Source organism: Pollicipes pollicipes, unplaced genomic scaffold (assembly GCF_011947565.3).
Source record: "Pollicipes pollicipes isolate AB1234 unplaced genomic scaffold, Ppol_2.1 Scaffold_7261;HRSCAF=8764_pilon_pilon_pilon, whole genome shotgun sequence".
NCBI lineage: Eukaryota > Metazoa > Arthropoda > Thecostraca > Pollicipedomorpha > Pollicipedidae > Pollicipes > Pollicipes pollicipes.
Genome location: NW_023597054.1, coordinates 10,270,178 through 10,287,151, shown reverse-complemented (window position 1 = coordinate 10,287,151; position 16,974 = coordinate 10,270,178). Strand labels below are relative to the sequence as shown.

Below are 16,974 nucleotides of genomic sequence, written 5' to 3'. Positions count from 1 at the left end.
AAAATAAGGGCATTTTTGGTGGTCTCATGCCACAATTGACATTGAAACCATTTTTCAGGGAAATCGGAACTCGTCGCTGAAAAAAAGCGCTTAATAAATCGCTAACTTCACGGACATGGAACAATGGGAAACCCTGTGTCGATTCGGGCCCACGGTCCCATCTTCTTTAAAACGTCTGGTGAAATCCATGGGAAGAAATAAAATACACTACAATTAAAAAGCCACTATAAAAACTATGCTCCGCGCCTTTCCGATATTTGCATTCAAATTTGATGAGCCGAAGAATATCCGTGACTTAGTGATTGAGCTGGATGTGGTGTTGCATAAACTGCCCTACGTCCAGCTCAGGTTTAAAGGATACCATGCCATTGCACATACGGTAATGGGGCCTTTGTTCCTCCTTTTTGTAAAAATCCGACAGGTAGCGAACAGTGAACTTATCTTGTGTCCATCCGAACCGCATACGCCATGTTTCCACTGCTACAAATGTCACTTCCTGTGATTTCAGTTGAACAGTTGCCGTTTGGAGGCGTGGGCGTCAGCGGTATGGGTGCCTACCACGGCAAGCACTCGTTTGACACGTTCACACACTACAAGCCGGTGCTGGAGCGCAATTTTAACCCGCTGGTGGAGGCGTTCTGCTCGTGAGTAGAGTGTTATAGGCCTGCTGCTCAGATGCGTCTGTCGTGAATGAACGGCGAGAGGTGTGCTGGAGCTGCGTGACTGATTGCTTGGATCGTGACTGGCTGAATTTCCATCAGGCGCCCTGCTGCCCCTGGTCGGAATACAATTACTATAAAGGTAGACAGCTTTAAGGTCGTGGTGAGCTCGCCACCAGTTGATGGGCTTGTCCTTGGGAACGCTGTTGTCAGGCTTCCACCAGGCTGTTATGTATTTGTTTCTATATCGTCACACGATGCTTCTCAGAGTGCGATACCCGCCTTACCTGCCGATCAAAGTTGCCTTGGCCAAGCTACTCCTGAAGAATCCGGCGGTGCCAAACCTGACGCCGCTTCGGTACATGCTCACCTTTCTCCTGGGGGCAGCATTCGTCATGGTGATGCGAGCTCTCGCTCAGGTGAGTAGCTGCAAGCTCAGGTGAGTAGCTGCAAACTCAGGCGAGTCGCTGCAAACCCTTTGCCGGCAGGACTAGCGATCTGGTAACTCACTACGACACAGACTTAACGACACACCATATCTGTCACGACACCAACGGTTTTCGCCGACTCTAAAGCGATGGTTTACTGGTCAGCCTGATTGCCAGCCTGACATAGCTGTTGCGAGTGCCGCTGTCCGGTGAGATGGCCAGCGTTGTATGGCCGAAAGCCGTTGATCGTGACTGTGTTCGACTCGGGCCCAGCAGAGAGCATGCGATCTTGCTTCCGGACGATCCTCCAGTCGGCGCACGAATGCGCAACATGGGCGGGTTCACTGCCACATGCGGGTACCGACTGGGCTGCCTGCTGTCTGTGCCTACAGAGGCTCGGGTATGAGGACCAGATGCCGGACTTCATGCGCTGACCGCGGCCGTCGCAGGCTACAACGGCTCGCCACCCGCGCCTTTCACCGACTTCTGGTGGCTTCTGCAGATGAGCTGTCGACACACGGCAGTGCCGCCAGCCCCCTGTCAACCGTGTCTCTCTACGCCGGCTGAAATATGGCTACGGAGATGGGCGTGAACGGGAGATGCGGCATTGCTAAAGTGATCAGGCTGGTGCCGGCAAACATGTCCATCAAGTGGTGCAGCTGATGACATGCGATTTGACGCGCACTGCCAACTATGATTCCTGTGTTCATTAAACGATACCGGCCAGTCGAGTGTTTTGTTCATGTCCTCAGAGCCTTGCCCGTGTTCTGATGCGCTGACTTCTCACCTGTCGCACGTAGCGCACTTTTTTATAAAAGGAACACAACGTTCGTCATCACGCCCCTTCTATGGAACGCCAGCGAACGCATTGCCCATATTCGGCCATAGGCTCCACTCACACATGCTTTAACACACTTTTACAGTCACGCATACATAACGTTTGGCTCAATAACAGAACAGCAGTCCTTCGCCACTTGTCATGCTTATGCCAAGCTTTTTAAATGACGGGTGAGCGAGAATTCATGGACCCGTGCTGGTAGACTTGTTCTCGCAGCTTTGGTGTTCGTGAAATGCCTGTTAGATTCACGTGTGAATCCTTGGGCTTCATAACGCGCATGCTAAATTTGCGTGTGAAAGCATGGTGTTCATGATGTTTATGCTAGATTTGTGTGTGGAACCATGGTGCTCGTAATGTGTTTGACAAACACGGGTGGAAAATTGTGAGAAAGCGGGTGAGGAAAATGCTATAAGTGTGTGAATGTCGGTAAATGTTGATGTTGCCTCAACGAGACAAGCTGTGCTTCGCTCTCCATCCATTATGCTACATGCTGTTTTGATTTCCGACCCAGTTCAATACATTGTTTTTGCTCGAAGGGGGCGTAGAAAGATTAAGTAATTACTGTCATGCGCATGACAGTAAACGGTCATGGCGAAAAGTCCACGAAGCTTGAAAAAACGCTCCAACTTCAGAGCTTATCACAGAACAAGACCCTGCAATGCATGCGCCAATACGCGGGACTTATTCCCGGATGAGGCACAGGCAAATGGCGTTTGTAGCCATACGCCATATCATGTTTTTAGCGGCCACACATTAAAGCCCAAAAAGCAGGAACAAACTTAAAACATTACTGCATTGCCTCAGTGATCATTGTTATAATCAGTGCGTTTGGCTAGCTACTCACTTTGATTCGAAAGTTTTTTCTTTTGATTCCACGAATCTCGAACCGCCGAAATATTGTCATTTATGCGCTTTGCCCTCAACCCGAGCTATGGGATAACATCTTGCAATAATAAAAGAATCACTACGGCGTGCTTATCTGCCATAGCATTTGTGCTTCGAGGTTCTCCGCGAAATCGTATCCTAAAAACGGCGAGGAAAACAAAGAAGATATTGTTCAAAAAACAATTTTTGACAGCAATCAACTAGGTTTCCTTTGAAACAATTTGATCAAAATGTCATTTCAAATGAAACATCTGAGTACCTGATGAATTGGAGAAAACTACCCCAGTTATCCAGATGAGACAGCTTACAGAGATTCTTGCGTGGACAGCTGTGTTGATATTTTGAACTAAAGCCAGAACTACAAAAATATTAATGCCCTCTTGCGTCTTATCCTGACTTCAGTGACGTCACGCTTACCTAAAACATGGATGGAGCGAGAATCACTGACCGGTTTCGCCTCTCTCACACGGCCTTGGTCAGTCCACACAGGCGACTCTCGGGCGCTGGCGGTGGGTGTTCGTAGTCGCGCTGTCGAAGCTGTGCATATGCCGTTTGAAATGCAGGTACGTCTTATTTGTAAATAACTTATGGGTCATTGTAGTACAAGCTCTTGTTACAGATTTCCTTCGAATCAGTGGCGTCGTATTTGCGACGAACGGCCCGGTTGGGAGATTATCTGCTTAAAAAGATCCCTGGTTTGACAACAGACGTGTGGTGCAACATAGTTCTGCCAACCAGTACTTCATGACATGTTTCCATTGACGGCAGACAGCTAATGTTTGTTACTTCTAGGTCATTTACATTAATATAATTAAGCAGAAAGAGGTATACATTGGTACCTAATGTTAGAAAACAGTAATGTACATCATTCGTCATGCTTAAGGCGGAACATATCATAAATAATGATAACACAGGTAGATTCATGCTCCTACCTTCAAATTTTGATAGCTACAACAGCGAGCCCCTGAGCACCCCACACACCACACCGCCTCAAACCCTCCCCCCAGCACCATTTCTCTTGTTGCCGGGTTACAATATTACTGCATATCAATAACCACAAAAAATGTATGGGCCAAGGTAGCAATAATGATGCAATGAAATATGTTTCTTATCACGTGTTGGTGCATTTATGAGAAAGACAAGCCAGAACATAGTCTAAACTAGCCTAACCTAACCTGACCTAACCTAGCCTAACCTCCCACCCTATCTTCTTCAACCCAGTGTCCCATTGGCATCCATGTTCCATATATGTAACATATTAAGAAGTTTTGTTTTGGCCACCATATTCTCCTTTTGCTTTTCATTCCCCACCCAAAGATGTCACATTTGCCCACCATGTCAACCAATCTACAAGCAGTATGGATGTCTGTTTGGACACAGATGTCTTTTTGGATACACAAGAAACCTATTTCATTGGGTTTGTGTCACCTTGGCCAGTATATCTTTATGGTTCTTGACAGGGTAATGTTGTGATCTTATGTAGCAGTGGCGCCTGGGTGCTGCGTGTTTGAAGCGCTCGTATGTTCACTATGCTGTCATAGTTCTTTAAGTTCCAAGGTGAGACTTTAGATGACCTGTTTTATTATTAATTTATGGTATGTTCTGCCTTAAAAATGATGATTGATGTACAACGCTCTGTTTTAACATGAGGCAGCAATGTATACCATGGCCTTGAAAGATCATTAGCACTATGATGGGCACAACATCATTGACCAGAAAGCAGTTTGTGGCTATAAGCTCTCATGGGTTGGAGGCAAGGGAGTTTTGTTTTCTTATGAATGTTCTGTCAGTAATGTTCTAGATGGAATCAGTATCATTGCAAAACATATCTTAAGCCATCACTTTTCCCAGCCTGCATAGAAAAGTTAACAAAGGGTTTCCTTTATGATGTTCTACAGGCCAAGGACTTCCCTCTATTGAAGAATGATCTCCTACTGCGTGCTGCTCGTGGTCTAGAGGTGGAACGTGTTCCTGTGTGGATCATGAGACAGGCTGGTCGAACACTGCCGGGTATGTAGGCATGACACCACTTAGCAATTTTCATTGCCTTTTTCATACCAAATCATGGTTGTGTGTCTGCTACCAGTGTCCTATTGCTGTTTGCTACCAGTGTCCTAGTGCTAGTGCAAGTGCTGTTGTCGACAGATAGGTGAGTTGAGATGATGTACAACATCATCTCAACCAAAGAAGACAGAAAGACCCAAAGGTCTTTAAAACAGTGTCCTAGAATTGCCGACTTTTGGCGTAAAGCAACACCCTATGAGGAGGGATTCTCACACCTTTCTGCCATATTTTATGTGAATTTTTCACTCCTGCATGATATTGTCGTATCGCACATGCCAAACCCCTATTTCCCTTTCTGAGGTTTTCTGATGACATCCAAAACTGAGCTCACTTGAAACCAACAAGCATAAATGAGGCTCCACAGAACCTGGACACCTATGTCCTATGGTGTCCAGGTTCTGTGGAACCTCGTTTATGGCTATGGCTATGTTTTGCCTCACCTACATCTCAACCATGTCTGTGCATGCACAGAGCAAGGGCGCCAGGTACCTCCAAACCCAAGAACCCCAGCGATTCCAGCTGCTTGCACGTATAAGTTTAGTTTGTGTACAGAATGCATCACAATCAGCAGCTGTGTGTCAAATGCAAGGTTTTCACGCGTCCCCTATTTTTTGGTTTGACCACCGCACCACGCAAGCAGAGCCTGGCGCAAACACCAGCAAGGCCTGGTAGAGAATTTTACTCAACATAATTCTTTTTTCCCGAGGAAACTCGACCACTTAATTGGATCACTCCCGAAATTGCAGGAGTGAAACATTTAAGAAATGTCTTCTAAATTAAGTTTACAAGATGAATATCACCATTTGAGCACTTATGTTAACATATTTTAAGTCAAATCAGCTGATTACAAAATTTCGCCAGAAAAGTATCAGCCTTTATATTTATTTAACTACTTTGGTTTTTCTTGGTATCATACAAGTGTGATACCACTTTAGTCTTCCTTCCTTTTTGATTGCTTTTAGAGGTACCATCTGTTGCTTAAAATGTTGACCAACTTCTCTGCAAGATGCTCCAACTGCAAACTTGTACATATTTCTATGTAAATTGGATTAATTCCCCAGCCGAATCTCGTAGGTTGGTGGGCATGATTGATATTTATATTTGGGGGGGGGGGGGGGGTGAGTGGGATAACTCTGTCTGTCAGCAGACCATGCAAAAGGTACTGACTTTTTGTTGTGGGGGAGTGGGAAGAAGCCAGTAAGTCTCCTGTGGACCAAGTAATTGCTTACCTTACCTGCTTCCAACACATGACTGGTAACCAGAGTTAGCCATTTTCTGTTTTAATCCATGGAGTTTTGTTGTAAGACAAAGTATGATGCCACAAGGCATGCAATGGGCTTATTTTGTTCCATATTCTTGATTATTTGCCCCAAATTTCTTGAAGTGGTCTCTCATGGCTGCTTTAACCACATGTTTTCTATAGTTGTCATGGTCTGCTGACTGGCAAATGAGTGTACTGTACAACTGCACTATTTTTTGACACAGGGATATGCTAAGCTGCATAGCAATTATAATATGAGTTAAATATTAGTGTGTAAAAAATAGTCAGACCATTCCATTTAAAATCTGAAGCCAACATCTCAAACTTTGTCATTAAATATGAATAAACAAGCCTAAATAGATGAATTTACTGCAGCTGAAAAGGCAAGCAGCAATACTGGCATTGTCATCTAAAAGTTATGTTACTTTTGGAGAAGAGAGGTTGTTTTGTGGAACAAATCCATTATTGCCCTTGACATAGGTTTAGCATGGCAATCAAAATAAGTTGTTCAAAGTGATTTAAAGTGTTTTGATTTGTGTGTTGTCAACTTTGTCTCATGTCAACAAGCATACACAAATGAAGTGAATGAAAATGCAAGTTGAAACCAGCCAAAAATGAGCTTTATCATATTTTTATTACATGTGCTGCTGTCAACAGATGGTGAGTTGAGATAATGTTCAACATATGGGCTACTCTAAGTTAGGTTAAGTTGGTTAAGTGCATGGCAAGTGACAACAGGAATTGTGCAAGAATCAGTAACTCACAATGGCTGCTGTGATACAAACAGGTCAGGCAGGATGATATGAAGTAAGGCCTCATTACATTAGGCACAGATAGGCTACTTTCATGGAATAAGCATTGGTATTTTGTAAGAAACAGTAACAAAATGTTTGTTTTCCCTGACCCCATCTTAACAAAGCCAGAGGTATGTTTATTTTGTTAGACTTGGTGATGGGCTGATGTGTAGGAGCCCAAGGTTTTTTTGTTTGGGTGTTTTATGCTTGTTGAATTTTTTGTTCTTATTTTGTTATTGAATTTCTTTGCTTTGTTTTATGTTAAAGTTCTGTGGTAGGGAAGTGCAAAGTACAGCATCAAATTGTTGGTGTTAATAATGGTTTATGCCCATTACACTGCCATGAAATTACTATGCTTTAATGTATTCTGTTTCACTTAAGCAGCTTAAGATGTTAAAAACCAAGGAATTTTGTCAGGTTTGTGATATTACGCTCATGCCAACTTGAAATAGGTGTGTTTGTTTGCTGAAGCATCAGTCACGAACTCATGAGTTTCATCTTTTGTGAATTGATTTTTTCACTCCTGCACGGTCTTTTTGCGATGGAATTTTTCACACTCACCCTAGTTCAAAAGCCATTCTAGCTCCCTGTTTGCTTCTGGAGGGTGAAATCATGTCCCCTCCTTGGTCCAGCTGTAAAAGGATGCTGACGCCTGTCTTGGCTTGTGTTTCCATTGATAGCTAAGCATTATTTTTGATTGCACAATATAGCGGTAAATATTACTGGCCTGGCATCCCACACTGGTAATTTTCCAATGAAGAAAATTATTGCTTGGTAGCATTTGACCCCAAATAATTCACTCCTGGAACGCAGTCCTGCCAGCACACCAATGTGGCCTCTGAGAAGTCGTGCTGCGCTGCCGGCAGAGTACCGCGCTGTAAGTGAGGAGCATGGCTTCTTTGGCATCTGCCGAACACCGGAGCTGGCCTGTGAGGTGACGCTGCAGCCGATCCGACGGTTCGACCTCGACGCCGCCATCATCTTCTCAGACATTCTGGTGGTGCCACAGGCGCTCGGCATGGAGGTCATCATGAAGCCGGGAGAGGTGAGGCGCTGCCCGGACCGCGTGAATTGCGAACATGCCTGTGTCATGGTTCCAGAGATACCGGCTGGACTCCGTGACCTGACTTGACCTGACCTGACGCTGTGACTGGCAGGGTCCCGTGTTTCCGGAGCCGCTGGCTGGGCCAGATGACCTCGCGCGTCTCCAGCGGCCCGTGAACGTCCAAGAGCAGCTGGGCTACGTGTTCGAGGCGGTGACCATGACCCGCCACAAGCTGGAGGGCAAGGTGCCCCTGATCGGCTTCTCCGGAGCGCCGGTCAGTCAGGTTGACCGATATCCCGCGCCGACTGAGTTGGACCATGGACTCAAACAGCCAGCAGGCCGCTGAGCCACCTCGTCTCATGGCCGCGGCCCTGTCTAACGGAGTTACCGATGCTACGTGGTCAGCAAAGGCCTATGCTAGGAAGACGAGGGCCAATCTTCCTGGTTCGCATGTTGGCACACATCATGCGCGTACGGGATTCTAGTTTTCATGTAGCCGTGTCGCTCGTCTCCCTTGCGAGTATTTGACGTCCTCGCACGTGACCGACATCCGTCCACAGTGGACGCTCATGGGGTACATGGTCGAGGGCAAGGGGTCCAAGACCATGTCCAAGGCGAAGCGCTGGCTGTACCAGCACCCGACCGAAAGCCACCAGTTGTTTTCCCTGCTGACCGACGTCGTGGTTGACTACCTGGTGGGACAGGCCGAGGCCGGCGCCCAGGTGAGCAGGGAATTGGCTCAGCTAGCCTCGGCTCGGTTCGGGCGCCCGGGCTGGCCACCGTACGGGCCTGGTGGGAGTCGGGGCAGTTCGGACGGGCGCGCATTGCCGCACCACGTTCCCGTTCTGTCATGACTCACACTGTCGGGGCGAGCCACAAAACTGCTGTCCCTGTGAAACGGGTCCCACGGTTTGTCTGTCCACACAAACCTTTGCAGCTAACTTTTTTTTTACCGCAGGCGTCTGTTTTGTTCAGGTATATCCGGCCCCTGGTTGATTTGGTGGCGCGAAGGGCTTTGTGCGCTTACATAACGCCGATCCTGCCGATTATCACCATTCAGTCGACTGCGACAGTTGGGTGTTACGTAACGCACGTGTTGGCTGTGTTCGCTGTTGGGCGTGCCGTATGTTGCTGTGCAGAATTATCTGCGGCATTACATTTGGTGTATGTACAGAGTGACAACGATTTTCGCCATCGCCGTTCACCCATGAAGTTTGACACAGGTGAAACCGAAGGCGCGAGCAATCCATGACAGAAATGTTCCTAGAACGGGGGAAACGTTTGGATGTAAGCCACAGTTTGTATGGCCTTAAATCACGGACACGGGAAATATTACCGCTTTCGTGCTTTGCCTTCGGCCGGACCGTTGCGGAGACTATGATACGTAAATACGGAGAAGTTAATGTCGCACCGTATAACTGGCCGACATTGATCATACCAGGTCGCCAGGATCCAGGTAGTCCACACAGGTCGCCAGGCTCTCCTGACGGACCTGGCGAGGCCACATCAGCTATACCGGCCCACAGAGACGTAACCATCGGCACTGGTGTCCACGGCCGATCCCGGTGGCCGACTCGCGCCCTCCGTGCCGCCGGGGTGGACCAGGACGCGTAGGGGCCGCTGGTGGCACGATCCATGTCCCTTACCCTGGATCAGTGCTCGGGAGGTCGGCGTGTCATGATGTCGGCGATCAGCTAACGCCGTCGCTCGCGGCTCGGCCAGCTGCTGCAGGTGTTCGAGTCGAGCGCCGAGTATCTGGGGCCCGACCTGTTCGCGCAGTTTGCGCTGCCTTACATCCGCCGAATCTCGAGCGAGGTTAAGGACAAGCTGAAGGCCAAGGACATTGACGTGCCCATGGTGAGTGCCGTACGTTGGACGGCGTGGCCTCCTCCCTCGTGCTGTCCGCATTATCGTGGAGCGTGGACGGCTGTAGTGAGGGAGTTGCCCTCTGTGTGGCTTGCTTCCGGGGCTTGCTTCTGGAACAGCTGAACGGCTTCAGGTGTTCTCAGTGCTTTCTTTGCGCTTGTGGAATTGATTAGGCTTACTTTTTACGCGTGTCTTAGGTGCGCTGTGATGAGTACGTAAACATCAGTGCGTTCTTTCCACTTTCTTTGACACATAACGTACTCTTCCTCCAATCCGCATTACATTGAGCGGATGCATTGCGCTTATATTGAGCGCATGATCATTGAGTGTTCGTGTAGGACGGACCGCAGTGGAATGTCATGACATTCCCGAGCCAACCTTCTTTGTATTGTCTCTCGTCGGCCGCATCCCAGCCCCTCGCCAAGCCTCAATTGGCGCGTGACCGGCCGTCGCTCCACTCCAGACGATATTCGCCAAGGGCGGCCACTACGCGCTGGAGCAGCTCGCGGACAGCGGTTACGAGGTGGTGGGCCTGGACTGGACGGTGGACCCGGCCGGGGCCACTGACCGCCTGGGCGACAAGGTCACGCGCCAGGGCAACCTGGACCCGTGCGCCCTCTACGCGCCGGAGGTAAGCCGGGGATGGCATTCAGGGGAGGAGGACTGGGGGTCGGAACCGGAGCGGGCTGGGCGCGGATGTGGATGGCGGGCGGAGAGAGCGCAGTTCGGTGCCTGCGGTTTTCTGAAGATGTTTGATGTTTGTTGAAGATTAACGCGCTCGTTGCGTCATGATCGACTAAGATTTCGAAATGGTAAATGATACCATCAATGAAAAATGCAGCGATGGAACGACCATCAATGAAAAATGTAGCGATGGAACGACCATCAATGAAAAATGTAGCGATGGAACGTACTTTTCATATCGTTCAGTGACGATGAATAAGACTGCAATATGCATGTCACGCTCGGTCTGCGAAGTGTTTGTCTAATTGTATCGTGAACGATGCCCCTCCTACCTAACCTCATTGTATCGAGGAGCACGATCCTGCTTGTAGTGTTCGCATAGCAAAATAACTTCTCGCACCCGTGATGTGGGGATTTACACCGGTACAGTGTAGATGGAGTCACGCCCCCCCCCCCCCCCCACCCCGCGGAGTCTGACAGCGTGCCGCCGCTGGCGCTGCTGCCGCCGCCGCCGCAGGAGTCGCTGGACGCGCTTGCCAAGCAAATGGTGGAGCGGTTCGGCACGCGCCGCTACATCGCCAACCTGGGCCACGGCATCTACCCGGACATGACGCCCGAGCGCGTGGTCACCTTCGTCGACGCTATCCACAAGTACAGCCGGCAGGACTGAGGCCCGCCGCACGGCCCGGTCGCCGGCACTCGGGCGTCACACCGCTGGAACTCTGGCGTCACACCGCTGGGACTCGGGCGTCACGCCGCCGGGACTCTAGCGTCGCGCTGCCGTAACTCGGGTGTCACGCTGTCGGGGCTCTGGTGTCACGCCGCCGGGACTCTAGCGTCACGCCGCCGGGTCTCGAGTGTCACGCCGTCGGGGCTCTGGTGTCACGCCGCCGGGTCTCGGGTGTCACGCCGGTGGGACTCTGGTGTCACGCCGCTGGCATTCCGGTTGTGGGAAGGGATGATGGGGGTGGCGGGTGGACTTGCGAGGGGTATTGATTTTCCAGGTGTATGACGTCACTGCCGCCTCGCCTCGCTGGGGAGCTGGCACTGGTGCCTTGGTGTTGGCGCTTGTGGAGGGACTTTGGTGCACCGTGTTGGCCGACGCATTGTCTTGTAGGAAGGAGGTCGTGACCCCCCTAATCTGAGGGTATTTTCAAGGCTGTGGATCATAATAACGCGAAGGCTGCCCCCGAACAAAGCAGATCTCAGCTTCGTGCTTCGGCGAACAACTTTTGGTGCTCCAGTGTTTCGATACGTTGGTCCGAAAGTTTTTGGTTAAATGTATTGAGTTGATTGTATGCTCAAGTCAAGTTTCTAACATGTTTGCGACCGCCGTTCGGGCTATGCGTGCGAGTTAAGTTTGTGACTGTTACGTTAGTGTTGCATGTCCACGCACGGGATATTTAGTAGGTTCTTATTAGGTATGTTTAGTAGGTTCTCTTAAGTAAGCTCTGGGAAATGTGTAAGAATGTCTTAGGCAGCGTTACGCAACGCGTGCTACCAATGCAGAATATAGCATGTGGTTTGTCTGCTTATTAAACTGGATATGAACCCCGCCTGTTGAATACTGGTACATGCTAAACGCATGGTGGTGCTTCGCCATTCCCTGGAGTGTTGGCAGTCTGAATGACCTCGAACTGAATTGCAACGTAATGTCGTACCACTAGTAATCCGGCACCGTGCAGTTCGGTAGCCCATTTAGCCGAACCATGGCGAGGCCGGCCGCCATTTGGCTCAGTACTGGCCAGTCTGCGTTGTCTTGAATGGATCTGACGGAGTGCCCTGCCACCGCGAGGTACACCAGAGGCCGCCTGAATGATCCGTCTGTTCTGCGAATCGCGACACCGCGGATCCACTCCAAAACATACTTGATTCGTTGGCCACGAGTTTTGCAAACACCCGTGAGCATGGGGGCTTGCCAAGGGGCAAATACGAGTATCTTGTGCGCTTGTTTGCCGGTCGCGATGGTCGGGATGGACGCGGATGGTCCCAGACGCATGCTGCTTGCCCCGCGAGCCGGGCCGACCTCACGTGACCAGAACTGTCGCCGGCCCTTCGCGCACTGACAAAGCATACAAACACGGACATTCCCAGCGCGTGTCAGTACAGATACGCGGCCATGTCGGCAAACTCCTCACAAAATCTCTGGAAACATTGCCACAGGAACGCTGGGTGCTGTGTGGCTTCAGGGCGAGTTGATGGTGAAGGTAAGCCAGGCACAACGCCGTTTAAACACGGTTATCTTAACATAGCGATTATGATATAATAGTGCATCGGCTTATTGGAAAAGCAACCTCCATTAATTTCCCCATTCGGCCATGCTCAGCAGCCCAGGCGTCCACCGTTGAGGGTCATGAAGCTGTATCTGAAGTGTCCGCCCCGAGGGCGCCCGGCACGTCAGCCAGCGTTGAGCCCATGCGTAATGCACCGCACAGGGCTCCCTACAACCAACTTGTATTAACGCATGCCACCCGCAATGAGCCGATGTGTTAAAGCACGTAACAGAACAGCAATGCCGGAGGGAGACCACGAGAACGGCTGCGTCCATCACCCGTCTCTCGGCCGACGCCGGCGACTGGCCGCCGCACTGGTGTGAACGCAAGGCCTGGGGCAGCACGACGATTTCACGGGGACGGTGGTGAAGCGAACGTGGCCGGCTAGGGAGGGCCCGAGTGCCTCCCTGTTTTGACACTAACGCCTAGCTGCAAAGGCGGCTCCGGCCGCATTATCGCGGCCCGGTATTGGTCCCGCTACATGCCTCCATAGCTCTGGTAATATTCGTCAGCAATAGAGCTGGCGGATAAACGATCACCGTACTACCACACTGCGACATAAATAATTTCACATCGATCACGTGTCATAATCCGTTGCTAAAGTGACATGATCGGTCCCATTTCTGAGCCTGGTCGCGGCCCTTCCACCCCCTGCCTAAAGCCGGCCGCCCCAGGCCGCGTCTCCGGAGCGGCACGGACCGCCACCAGCGCGACGGCTAGTCCTCGTCGTCCGACTGCGGTATGGTGAAGTCGGCCGGCTGCATACTGACGGCGCCGGCCAGGCCGGCGACCGGGTCACCCTCTGGCGGCGGCGCGGCGCCCTTCATTGGCGTCGATTGAACGCCACCCGTCGTCACGCCCGCCTCGAACTTGTCCGTGTCCAGGCTCGAGTCGATGGGCGGTGGCGGCGCGGCCGACAGGTCGAGAGGCACCAGCATGCCCGAGCTGCCGCCGGACGGCGGCCGACTCCTGCACGCTGGCCACCGAAGCGGCAGTGGAGGTGGAGGTGGAGCCGGAGCCGGAGCCGGAGCCGGAGCTAGAACTGCTGCTGCTGGAGCCCACCGCCTGCCGGCTGAGCACCCGCCGGCGCAGGTCGTCGCCCGAGGCGCGGCTGGCGCGGCTGGCCTGGCGCGTGACCGGCGGTGAGCCGGAGCTAGAGCCGGAGCTGTTGGCGTGCGCCGCCAGCGGGCCAGAGCGCGACCTCATGCCCAGCTTGCTGATAATAGCACCGACGTCTGGCGAGCTGGCGCCCGAGGTGGGGCGTGCCGGCGCCGTGACGCCGCCGCCAGTGCTGGCCGTACGCGCCGACATAGTGCTGAACGAGCCGCCGCCACTGACGGAGCGGATGGCCTCGCGCGACGCCTCGAGCGCGCGCTCCAGCGCCGAGCTGCGCAGCGACACCTCGGACGTCGAGCCGAGCGCGGCCAGCGGACCGGAGCGCTGAGCCAGAACCGCCGCCGCCGAGCCGGGCCGCGGCGACTCCTGCGAGAAGTACTCCTGCGAGCTGGTCAGGTTGGAAAGCTGGCTGAGCGTGTCGTCCTGACCGGCGGCGGCCGGCGCGCCGCCCGGAGGCGGTCCGGTGCGGGACAGCAGGCTGCCCGTGGAGGTGACGTCGCCTGGCTGGCCAGTCGCCGCGTCGGCCGCGCCGCCGCTCTCCATCAGCGGGGTGCGCGAGCGGCCCGTGGCGTCTCCCTCCTGGATGGTGCTCAGCTCGTGCGGCGCCATGCCCTCGACCGAGGCCCGACTGAGCGTGGGCGGCGGCCGCGGCCGGCCGCTGGTCGAGCTGCGCGTCGTCGCCAGCTCGCCCGCAACGGACGAGTAGCTGCGCATCAGATCGTCGCGCCGCTGCTGCACCTCCGACAGCTTCTCCATCACCTCACTGTAGCGCTGCATGTAGGCGTCGGAGGCGGCGGCTGCGGCGACAGCGGCGACGCTCTGCGACGGCTCTGAGTACACGCCCGAGGTGCCGCTCCGGTCGGGCGGCGGCGCGCCGTCGGAGGGCTCCGACCCGGCCATCGAGCCCAGCGACCGGGAAGCAGCCGTGGCCAGAGTTGAGTCGGCACCGCGGCTCAGCGAGGCGCCAGCCGAGTCGTCGAGCGCGCTGCGCGAGGCTGAGCTGGGCGGTGAGTGGCCCGAAGCCGTGCCGTACACGGTGGACGGCGAGCCGTACTGGCCGAGCTCGCCGCGCGAGCCCACAGCCGCCGCCGTTTCGCCCCGCATGAACTGGCCGGCCAGCGCCGGGTCGCCCGGGTCGCCGGGCGCGCCCTGGTACGCTGTGTTGGTCGAGTCGAATGTCTCGCCGGCCGGCACGCCGCCGGTCAGCGCAGATAGCTCGGAAGAGCGAGCCGTCGAGACGTCAGAGGTGCCCAGCGACGAGAGGTCGGCCGTGCGCAGCGACGACACGTCTGGCGAGGTGGCGTCGGCCGGCACGCCGTCGGCATCCACGCCCGTCGGTATCGGGTAGATGCCGTCGGCGCCGACGTACATCTGCGGTTGCTCCGCCTCGTCCGACACTGGATAGATGCCATCGGCACCCACATACATCCGTGGTTGATCCGCCTCGTCACCGCCCTGGTACACCGGCTGTTCGCCCTCCTGGTACATTTGCTGTTCGCCCTCCTGGTACATTTGCTGTTCGCCCTGTTGGTACATTTGCTCCTCGCCTTGTTGGTACATTTGCTGTTCGCCCTCTTGGTATATTTGCTGTTCGCCCTGTTGGTACATTTGCCGTTCGCCTTGTTGATACATTTGCTGTTCGCCTCCTTGATACATCTGCTGCTGGTACATACCTTCCTCGCCTTCGTACATCTCCCTTTCGCCATAGCCCTCTTCTTCGCCTCCATACGTCTGCCCCTGGCCGTAGTATTCCTCCTCCTCGCCCTCGTACAGCTCATCCGGTTCCTGACCCGGGTACGCGTCGCCTCCGAATATGCTGCTGTACTCCTGTCCGTCGTCTGCGCTATCGTGTCCGGGCGGCGCCTGGCCGCTGTCTGCAGCACTGCCGTACTCCTGTCCGCCGGCGGCCGTGCTGCCATACTGCTCGTCACCGACGGCCGACTCGTCCGTCTGCCAGCGGCTCGTCTGGTCGCGGCCCGACGCGCTCGAGTAGACGGACTGCTCGGGCTCGGCGTCGTCGGGCGCCGCCGGGGTCCAGGTGCCGGGCGGGCCCGTCGACTGGCTAGAGCTCGCCGGCACGCCGTCGGCCGGCGCCTCGCCGCGCGCCTCGGCCAGCAGCTCGGCCACATGCCGGCCGTAGCGGTCAAACTCCTGCGCCAGGTCGCGCGCCGGTGTCACGTACTCGGCGCCGGCGTCGCTGGCGTCCGCGTCCTCGGCCAGCAGCAGCGCGTCCTCAAACAGCTGGTTGAGCCGGCGCTGGCGCTCCTCGTACGATGCCACGCTGCCGCCGGCGTCGGCCTGCGCCAGTGAGGCGGTGGCGCGCGCCAGCTGCTGCGCCGAGCCGGCACCCTGGCGCCGCTCGCGTCGCTCGTCCGCCTCAGCCCTCTCCAGTTCGGACATCAGTCGCGCGTACTCGCTGCGCGCGCTCATGCGGCGCATAGCCTGACGTCCACGCGCCGCCGCCGCCTGCTCGCGATCCAGCTGGCGCAGCTGCTCGTTGCTGGCGCGTTCCCGCTGCTCCTGCTCGAGCGCGCGGGCGGCGGCGCGCGCGTCGTAGCCGCTCTGCTCGCGGCGCACCTGGTATTCGTCGGGCGCGGCGCGCGTCTCGCTGTGTAGCGGAACGCCGGCCGGCGCCGTCGACGAGGAGGCGCGCGAGCTGGAGGCCACCTCGCGCTGCAGCTCGGACGGCGTGAGCGCCGTGTCCGAGTGCGGTACGTCCGTCAGCGTGGTGCTGCTCATGCCGGCCGTCGGCTGCTCGGAGCGGGACGTGCGGCCCGTGGAGGAGGTCCCGCCGCCCGGACGTGTGGACGACCGGCCACCGCCACCGCCGCCAACGCTGCCGCCACCGCCACCGGACATCTCGGACGGACCGGCCGAAGCGGAGCGCGCCGACGGCGGAGCCGCCGGTTCCGGGAAGCGCGTGCCTGTTTTCTTATCGCGGCCAAGCGCGCGCGTCTGACTGCCGCGGTGCGCGGTGGGCTCGCGCGACAGCGTGCCCCGCTCGCTGGTCTGCAGGGCGCGCGTGGCGCGACAGCGCGGGCGCGGCCGCGTCTGCACGGCA

General features: G+C 54.6%; 3 protein-coding genes across 3 annotated transcripts in view; 2 read left to right on the top strand and 1 right to left on the bottom strand.

Annotated features, from left to right (window-relative positions):
* The window catches only part of LOC119111757 (aldehyde dehydrogenase family 3 member B1), a 32,094-nt gene extending 29,634 nt beyond the window's left edge, over positions 1-2,460 (top strand). Inside the window, exons 8-10 of the mRNA XM_037235575.1 lie at positions 509-644; positions 928-1,078; positions 1,480-2,460. Of these exons, the coding sequence (XP_037091470.1) occupies positions 509-644; positions 928-1,078; positions 1,480-1,521 (329 nt within the window). The 3' untranslated portion in view covers positions 1,522-2,460. The remainder of the gene's footprint in view (positions 1-508; positions 645-927; positions 1,079-1,479) is intronic.
* An 830-nt stretch (positions 2,461-3,290) lies between these two features.
* On the top strand, positions 3,291-12,075 carry Urod (uroporphyrinogen decarboxylase). The gene is made up of 8 exons (XM_037235574.1): positions 3,291-3,373; positions 4,709-4,820; positions 7,796-7,974; positions 8,087-8,248; positions 8,535-8,696; positions 9,697-9,831; positions 10,304-10,471; positions 11,042-12,075. The coding sequence occupies exons 1-8, from the start codon at positions 3,356-3,358 to the stop codon at positions 11,192-11,194; spliced, it is 1,089 nt and encodes a 362-aa protein (XP_037091469.1). The 5' UTR covers positions 3,291-3,355; the 3' UTR covers positions 11,195-12,075.
* A 1,438-nt stretch (positions 12,076-13,513) lies between these two features.
* On the bottom strand, positions 13,514-16,652 carry LOC119112957 (uncharacterized). Its single transcript, XM_037237259.1, has 6 exons — positions 16,600-16,652; positions 16,396-16,521; positions 15,845-15,975; positions 15,016-15,751; positions 13,939-14,898; positions 13,514-13,562 (listed from the first exon to the last, which is right to left on the bottom strand). Exons 1-6 carry the CDS (start codon positions 16,650-16,652, stop codon positions 13,514-13,516), a joined length of 2,055 nt encoding a protein of 684 aa, XP_037093154.1.
* Between the last annotated feature and the right edge of the window lie 322 nt (positions 16,653-16,974).